The 8,933-nt window shown below is 31.5% G+C and overlaps 3 protein-coding genes across 5 annotated transcripts in view; 2 read left to right on the plus strand and 1 right to left on the minus strand.

Annotated features, from left to right (window-relative positions):
- Positions 1-319: 319 nt before the first annotated feature.
- Positions 320-2,355, minus strand: LOC111490232 (GEM-like protein 4). 2 transcript variants are annotated; one of them, XM_023138775.1, is made up of 4 exons: positions 1,939-2,355; positions 1,786-1,860; positions 1,384-1,658; positions 320-691 (listed from the first exon to the last, which is right to left on the minus strand). In XM_023138775.1, exons 1-4 carry the CDS (start codon positions 2,006-2,008, stop codon positions 509-511), a joined length of 603 nt encoding a protein of 200 aa, XP_022994543.1. In that variant the 5' UTR covers positions 2,009-2,355; the 3' UTR covers positions 320-508. The 2 variants fall into 2 exon arrangements, with proteins under 2 accessions (XP_022994543.1, XP_022994542.1); XM_023138774.1 differs by having other exon boundaries at positions 1,786-1,866; positions 1,939-2,348.
- A 712-nt stretch (positions 2,356-3,067) lies between these two features.
- LOC111490048 (DNA-directed RNA polymerases II, IV and V subunit 12) lies at positions 3,068-5,221 on the plus strand. Its single transcript, XM_023138493.1, has 4 exons — positions 3,068-3,150; positions 3,334-3,395; positions 3,670-3,762; positions 5,056-5,221. The coding sequence occupies exons 2-4, from the start codon at positions 3,356-3,358 to the stop codon at positions 5,076-5,078; spliced, it is 156 nt and encodes a 51-aa protein (XP_022994261.1). The 5' UTR covers positions 3,068-3,150; positions 3,334-3,355; the 3' UTR covers positions 5,079-5,221.
- A 1,578-nt stretch (positions 5,222-6,799) lies between these two features.
- The window catches only part of LOC111490028, a 7,977-nt gene continuing 5,843 nt past the window's right edge, over positions 6,800-8,933 (plus strand). Inside the window, exons 1-2 of one of the 2 annotated variants that reach the window (XM_023138459.1) lie at positions 6,800-6,933; positions 8,706-8,825. In XM_023138459.1, coding sequence (XP_022994227.1) covers positions 8,718-8,825 — 108 coding nt within the window. In that variant the 5' untranslated portion in view covers positions 6,800-6,933; positions 8,706-8,717. Of the gene's footprint in view, positions 6,934-6,981; positions 7,528-8,705; positions 8,826-8,933 lie in introns of those variants that run through there. The other variant, XM_023138460.1, reaches the window with a different exon arrangement.

Here is an 8,933-nt window from a genome sequence, read left to right on the forward strand (position 1 = left end):
CTATACCTAAGTTAGACGAACGATTTACATGTCAATACCGTTGCGGGCCTTCACTTGAGTTTCTTCCGGCTTCGCTCTGCTCAAGCATAGTTGACCATCTTTCGGGTCCATACAAGTATGCTCATACTCGTACGCATCTCTCGTAAGATCAAGGTCAGTGGGTGGGTGCGGGAGAACTAAAAAGCTAAAATTTCATCTCTATGATTTCATGAAATCTCATATAGTTCATGTGATTTGATAAAATCTTCAAAAGGGACAATTCTTGATAATTTTATTAAGCCATGTAGACTAATTCAATTTATCGTTCTCAAACGACCAATTTGTAATTTAACAAATATATATATATATATATATATATATTTCACAGGATTCAACCCCACTAGCACTCATCTGAATCTTACAAAATACATAACAATGCCTTAGAGACACTAAAGATGTGGTTTGTGAAATCCCTAAGAATTTTCTAACTTTCAAAAAACCACACCAGAATGTGATGCAACCATCTTCTTCAACATCTGTTAGCCATGGAAATGGCCTTCCGGAGACTTTTAAATGCCTTCTCATATCTCAAGAATCCCATAAACCAGAAATCAAAGTTGTCATCCGTCACCACTTCTATATACTTCATATCTGGCTCACTAACATTCTCGCTTTGGTTGGCCTTTATGACCTTCTTTAATGGTATCATAACCTGCACAAAATCAAATCACACCCCACTTATACGAACACGTTTGAGAGTGTTTTTGGAATGATCAAACTCAATTTAGTCATCGTTATTACAAAATCGCTCACGAACATGTCCTAACTAACTGCTAGAGAAATTCTTCAACTTTTTAAAGACTAATTTCTTTTTACTTTTGATACAAAATGGCTAAAGATGTTCTCGCCTTCCTTATTCGGGCTGGAGTTCTACTTTCTGGGCAAAGTCAGAATTCAAAGCAGGAGTCTAATACGCAGCTTTGATTGTTTTCGAACGAAAAATTTTGCATCTTATGGAAATTTGGCATCACATGGTGCTTAAAGTTTCAAAGATGCCATCATCAAAATTCTGGATATGTATTAAGCAGAAAGATTCCAGACACTTTTAGCTTGTCCAATCACTTTGTTCCAACAACAAGTTGGGGATTTCTTTGAAAAAAAGGACTACCCAAAAATATTCTGTATCTATCTATGAATGTTCAATTCCAATCCTAAAATCTTTAAAACTTTCCATTTTCTGAAATCAACAACCAAAAAGTTCATTAAGTTTCTATCAAAGATGCTTTAAATTCCATTTTCTGAAAGCAAAACTTTATCATAACATGGTTAAATCAAATCAAATCAAACATGATTTATTTGCAATCTCCTATGATCCACAGCTGAAGGCTTAAATATAAAGGTTACCTTGTACTGAGTTTTGATCAGTTCTCCAGTTGGTGAAGGGAAAGTGATACTTTGCTCACTGCAGAAAGCAACCCTGTGTGTGGACATGAAAAGAAGTCCTGCAATGGGTCCTGCGCTTGTTGATAAGTAACATTGAGAGGCCTTCAAAAGCTCTTCTCCTTCTACAATCCCAAAAGCATGTTTGAATATGTTCTTTCTACCACCTTGTCGTATAATTTTTGCCCCTAATCTCAATTTTCCTTTGGCAGTAACCGAGAATTTAGGCCCCAATTTAACTGCAGATTCACAAAAAAACACAAGTTTACGCTGATTCAATCATAATATATGCGAAAATTTCAGGTGGCATTTCTACAAACAAGTGGTGTGCAATAAATTTGGACAGCAAAAACTTTCGATCCTTACCATGCTCGTAAATTCGAAATACAAATCCGCCTCGTTTCCTGATTAATTGCTTCTTGTGCCCCAATTTTGAATGATCTTTACCTGCAAAAATGAAATCGCCATCGATTTAGATGAACAGAGCGGCGCCAAGATCGAGAGGGGATTGATTATTACCGTAAGAAGAGGGAGAGCCATCGGAATAAATAGGTAAGCGCCTTTCAGGCGTTTTCTCGAAAGAGTTCATTAGAGGGCTTCGAACACCAAGACTACGAAATCGTGGTCCGCGGCCACCGGCCGGAATCGCCTTCCGACCGAGAAACGACCAACGGAACAAAGAGACCAAAGAATCGACCTGTAATTTATGAAATCAATTCCTCCTTGAAATTCTAACTTCCATCGAAAGAAACGGGAGAATTTGTACGTCGAAAATTCTATTTTCTGGAAAGAGAAAAATTCGAATCAGGACATTGAACAAGTGGAATTAAAATAGCGCGGAATCATCGAACAATCTTCCAGTCAATTTCGTCAGCTTTGAACAACAACTTCTCCTGTTTTGTGATGCAAACAAAAATCACGTTCAAAGTCAATCGAACCAAAATTGATTTCGTGTAAAAAAATTAACGAAAGAACATAGTGCAGCAGCAAGACGACAAGGAAGCAAGGACGAGTTTATTATAATAACCCGGGGAACTATTTAATTAGTACAAAGCTTCATTATTTAATAAAATACAAAACTTTATAATTTATCTAAATTAAGCCAAAAATACAACTCATAAATAAATATTAATATAAATAGAACTCACAAATTTAGTGAGAAAATTTAATATTTTATCTTTATAAATAATTTCTATAATTTCAATTTTAGCAAATTATAAAAATTTATTTGAGACTAAATTTTAATTTCTTTTAATAGAGAAGAAGAGAAAGAAGGACATATTTTTTTAAGCTAAAGGGGCATTTTTTAAGAAAAAAATTATTATTTATGTTAAATGACTAAATTTTAATTATTATTTATGTTCTCATTCATATTTATAAATTTTAAATAGCATACAATCTATCAATTAAATATTGAAAATAAAATAAAATATTATAAATAAATCAAAAAGAAAATATAATATCTAAAATATATTATAATTATTTAAAAGAAAAAAAATCGAAGAGTAGGTGTGCTTAGGCTGAATTTGAAAATAAAAGAAGAAAATATTTGAGAAATTGCCCGGGAAAAGTCTTCATATGTACACGTGGCGGGATTTTATTGGCTAATTGTTTAGGGTTCTCGTCTTCAACGGATTTCAGTTTTCCACAAGTCCGTCCTTTTTTAAGTCGACCAGCGTCGACTTTTCCTCACAATCAATTATCGAGCGCTTCTTCTTCTTCCCGCCTCTGGTACGCTCCTCTCTCTGTCATGGAAATTGTTGCGCTAAACATCTCGAATCATCACAATTTTTGTGGGGATTTCGTTCGTATTATTTCAGTTTTCCCACTCATATGTTTAAATTTGTACTCTATATCGACGATTTCGTCTTATTTTACATCTTCTCATTATTCTATCGATAATTTATTTGGCAGGAAGTTTTTTGAAGTTTGACTCATGGATCCTCAACCCGAACCAGTGAGCTACATATGTGGAGGTACGGTTGTTGTGTTTATTGATTCCATGCTTCAAAATCTACTGAATATTTAGGTTTTCAAGTTTGGTTCTCGTGTGCATCCTTTAATCAGTGTATAGTTACTTAGATTACATTAAAACATCGGGAATCTGGAAGTTTATTGATTTGAGTCTATATTTCTCACAATCGAATATACATATATATCTTAGAATCCAGTAGTTTGAGTATATATTTACAATACTTGCACTAAATATTCACCTATGTTTGGATCTTGAGTACTGTCAAATTGGTGTAGATTGTGGAATGGAGAACACTCTGAAGCAGGGTGATGTTATACAGTGCCGAGAGTGTGGTTATCGTATTCTCTACAAGAAGCGCACCCGTCGCAGTAAGATATATTTGTTTTTTTTTCTTTTATTCATGAATGTGTCGTCTCTATGTATGATATTTCCGTTTAAGTTCTTAATTTCCACTGATGTTTGGAATTTTAAGTGTCGTCCATGAAGTTGTTTCTGGCTTTCATATGCTTGGCCATAAATGTTCGATGAACTAAGAAACATTGGCGGGATCTTTAATTAATCGTAGAGTAAAAGATTTTTGGTGGGGTGAGAGCTAGCCTCTTAGTAAAGTAATGTAAATAAGTCCCACCATTGATACAAGGTCAAACACTGTGATTGATTCTTGATAGCTTTGGACAGTTTTGTATTTTGTTGGTCTAATTCTAAAGTTCATTGCATTGCGTTTGAGATCCCGCTTGTTTGAGCGTTCCATATCAACATCCATTCTCAATGCTGTCTTCTTCGTGATCTGATCTTTAGCCTTTATTTGCCCCTTTTTCATAGTTCATTTGAAAATTTCAAAAATGGATCATCTCAAAATTCATGTTATCAACTCAGTTTGTTTTGAAGTTTATGTATTGCACTGCGCATATTTGTAACTCTTGAGGTTGTAGTGATTCAGTTAGTTTAATGTCGTAGCGTGTTGTATTTGAGTGAAATCTGTTCCCGATCTTTGGTGGTAATTGAAGTGCTTCTTTGGGGGTTATCCTTGCGATCCCTTATGACTTGGGATGCTCTCTAATTACGATTTTCTGGACTAACTCTCAAGGTTTTAAAACACGTCTATTCGGAAAAGTTTTGTACTCCCTTATAAGGAATGCTTCGTTTCCCTCTCCAATCGATGTGGAATCTCAAAATCCACCCTCCTTAGGGCCAGTGTCCTTGTTGACATACTGATCAATGTCTTGCTCTCATATCATTTGTTGTGGAATCTCAAAATCCACTCTCCTTAGGGTCAAGTGTTCTTGTTGACACACTGATCTGTGTCTTGCTCTGATACCATTTGTAACCGCTCAAGTCTATTGTAAATAAATATTATCTTCTTTGAGTTTTCCCTTCTAGGCTACCCCTCAAGGTTTTAAAATGTCTTTGCAAGGGAGAGGTTTCCATGTGCTTATAAGGAATGTTTTGTTCCGCTCTCCAACCGATGTAGGATCTCAAACTTTTCTTGTAGTTTGGGTTTGCCACTATTTTTGCTATGGTGCAGTTTGAATGTCATGAAAAGTATGGTAATTTCTCATTACATTTAAAGAAAGCATGCATCTTTTTCTACTCTGTTTCCTTGATATTTACGTGCTTCCTCCAAATTTGAAGCTGATCCGAATATTGTTCTGTTTTTGCAGTTGTTCAGTATGAGGCCCGCTGAAATGCTTATTCTGGCGAGATGAACTTTTAGTATCATTGACTTTTTAGTAAAACAAAAATGGAACTCAACATTGCTTAAGGACTCTTCTCTGCAATGTAAACATGATTATAGCGCTGGCAACATATTAATATAGTCAAGTTCTTTAAATTATAGCTTTATTCAATTAAAATTATGGTTTAATTATTAAAAATGCCAGTTCAATTTTATATTTTGTTAAACTCTCAAAAGTTTTGATAATTCTTAAATTAAAAAAGAAAAGGAAAAAGTCCAATTTTAAAAAAAAAATATCATTTTTTGATTAGTGTTTAAAAAATATACTTAAAATTTCAAAATTCAAAAAATCTATTAGTACTTTTAAACTTTTTTTTTTTATAATTTTAAAAATACCTATAATTTTTTTTTTAATCATTGTACGTGCTTGTGAATTTTAAAAAATAAAATGAAAAAATTTAAAGATAATTTATAGTCTTAATAGACAATTTTTATCTATATTATTGACGGTAATAATTTTTTTATTAATTTAGAAATGTTTTTATTAATTTGGCTTAAAAATATTCCTTTTTCAAATATTGAAAAATATTTGTTAATATGTTCTATCATATGTATATGAATATGAATATGCTTAAAAAAAATTAAAATCCTTAAATAATAATAATAATAAAAAGAATGGTGTGGTATAATGAACGGATGTTTGAACTATTTTGAAGCTAAATTATAAAAACACATAGGTTGAATGTATAATTAAAAAGTTAAATTCTTTAAATTCAAAGTCATTTAAGTTAAGACTCTTAAGTTAATTTCTCTATTTTGTCGATTATTTTCCAAGTAAATAAAATAAATCAACTAATTGACTAAAACATACCTTTGATGTGCTATATATAACTATTTTATAATTCAAGTTGATCTAGAAAAAATGTATCAATTTTTTGTCTTAATAACATTAGTCTTGGAGTTTCATTATTTTTATTTTATTTTAAAAAAAAACTGTGAATTAGATTAAAAAAAGAATATTTTTGTGAATATTCTAGTGCTCTCGTAGAAGAGAATAAAAATGAAAAAGAGTGGAGAGAATATAAATAAGGTCACCTCATACTCCAAATAACAATAATATGTTATTATAAACTCATTATTTTTTCATTTAAATATTTTTTAGTTATTTATAGATTTATTATGGTTTTTTTAAAACATACATCAGAAATTAAATTTTCTCTTAGTTTTGCATAAAAAAAATGCAATGCTATATAATTTTATATTTTTTAAAGTTAAATTAATAATATTTTTAAATTCTAAAAAAATTTAAAAAATCATTTAACAAATGAAAGTATTAGTATTTTGTTTGAAACATATTTATAAATTTTCAAAAGTATTAAAAAAAAATTAAAAAAAAATTAAAAAAAAATTATAGATGTTAATATATAGATGAAGATGGTCTATTTACATTTAGGAGATATCTCTTCAACTTTAAAGATATTAATATTATTTTTAAAAATTTATTGGTATTATTGAAACAATTATTATTAAATATTTTAAAAATATTTTTGAACAAATATATATATATTTTTTTTTTTAACTCTAACCATTTTTCATTTTTTTTTTTAAATACAAAGACATTATTAAAACTTTATTCTAAACAAATTGGAATATTTTATTATTTATTTAATTTTTAGATTTATTTTGTGTTACATTAACTCGAGTGGACTCGAAAGCGTACGGATTGAAGGTAAACAATCACTTTTAGTAGACACAGAGGCGGATGCCGATGGAAAAGTAGAAGATAAAAGCTATTGTCCACTGGAAGAACAAACCCTGCTCTTCATCGCTGTACTCCCTTCGACTCTCTCGCCGATTAAAATGGGTCAGTTGCCTTCTCTGCTCAATCGCTGCTGTTAGTCAATCGCTCACTCCTTTACTTTGATTTGATTTGGTTTTTGCATGTGTCATTCTTATCGTGGAATGGCCTGTCAATCCAATTTCCGCCAGCTATTTCCACCTATTACAGGAAACTAACTTGAAATCATTATATATTTTTATGAAAAACTTACCATAATTTATAAGCTATCTATCGGCTTTCTCTATTTTGAGTTGCGAATTAATTGAGAGATAGCGGGGGAGGAGAGGCATTTCCATTAGTGGTTACTAGTTAATTGTTGTAGATTTTCTATGTTCCCTGTAATCTGAATTTCGCGGCTATATTTGGGCGCAGATTGTGTCTAAATTTGTATAGTTCTTAAATTGAGATTTTTTTTTTTTTTTCCCTCTGATATTTCCGGGTTTAGTCAAATTTAGTACTACGCTTCCTCAATGGTTGTAATTTCGTGGTTAATTTCAATGGAGTAATACCATGGATGCTTTCTTCTTCGATTCTTTGTCCGTTTTTCACAATTTTCCCTTCCTCCTTGCAATTAATTGGGAGCTTTGGCTGTCTTCGTGAACGAGCTTCTTTTGACTGGTAATATGAATTTTGGTTTAATGATTTTTAGGTACTACTGCTTTTTGTTGTCTTTTATCGGAGAAATCCGATTCATGAAATGTGGTATTGTTGTTTTTGTATCTGGATTTTCTCCCTTATTGTATCTTATGATTGTTCTTCGGGTTTTTGGCTATTAGCTTGTTCTAATAAATGACATTTCAAGGCTATTTTTGTGTTTGGTCCTTAAAGAAATTTGAGATTTCTGATATTTCAACGCTTGCCTGCATATATTTGATGATCATCATCGAGGATTCTAATTTTTTTGAAGCTAACTTTGGGGTGGTCGAAGCCTCCCCAAGATTAGTGAGCTCCCTATACCTGTTATAAAATATGTTCGTAATCAAAATATTGGTACACATTTCAATTGGTTTTAGATTCCTTGAACTATTATTTGACAAAGATTCTTGTTTTTTTTAGTTGCTTACTTTTGAGTTCTTCAAATGCCAAATTAGAGTTTCTAAATTAGGGTTTCGATTATAAGTCCATACGTACATTGCTTTTGCTCTATTTCTTCGAAATTTGAGTCGAAATACTCGAATATAAACATTCCCCAAATATCGACTGTGACTCCGTTTTTTTATGTGCATGCTTCGAACGATTCAATTAGGGTTTCTGTTTTAAGCATGTACATGCACCTTTATATGCTATGTTTCTTCGAAATTTGGGTCGAAATCATGGAATTTGAACATTCCATACAACAATGTCGAATAATACCGACCGAAACTCAGTTTTTTCATGCGTGTGCTTCAAATGAACTTTTTTTTTTATTCGAAATTTGAGTCGAAATACTCGAATATTAACATTCCCCATAAGAATGTTGAAAAATATCGAACCGTGACTTTACTTTTCATGCTCGTGCTTTGTCCTCGTTTAAGTCAATTTTTATTTTTCTTTTTTTTCTGTTGGCTCCATCCCATATTAGAACTTCATTTTCGTACGCGAATTATATGTTGATATTGCATTGTTTCTTTCATATTTAGCTGCTTTTATATCTGGTTAGTAGTTCTTCGGGTTATTCTTTCTTTTTCGTGTGTGTGTTGTACATATGTGCTATAATGTCAAGATAAAAAAAAGTAACATTTCATGTAAACAACCTAACCGGCTGCCCTTGGACATATAACTAAAGAAATTGATTTTTTGAACTGGTTTAATAACAGGTACAAAAAACGATGCAGTGTGCTCTTGAAAAAAGTAGTGAATTTCAGAAAGTTCCAGACAAAGGAAAGCAGTTATTAGAAGTGAAAATTCAGGAAGATAATTGTTCAAGAAGAATTAAGGTTCATAATTATGAAGATTTTATTTTCTTTGGTTTGCATAAAATTTTATGCTCAACTATTCTTTTTTTTTTTTTTTTTTTTTTTTTTTTTTTTTTTTTTTTTTTTTTT

The sequence above is a fragment of the Cucurbita maxima genome, unplaced genomic scaffold, assembly GCF_002738345.1.
Source record: "Cucurbita maxima cultivar Rimu unplaced genomic scaffold, Cmax_1.0 Cma_Scf00015, whole genome shotgun sequence".
NCBI lineage: Eukaryota > Viridiplantae > Streptophyta > Magnoliopsida > Cucurbitales > Cucurbitaceae > Cucurbita > Cucurbita maxima.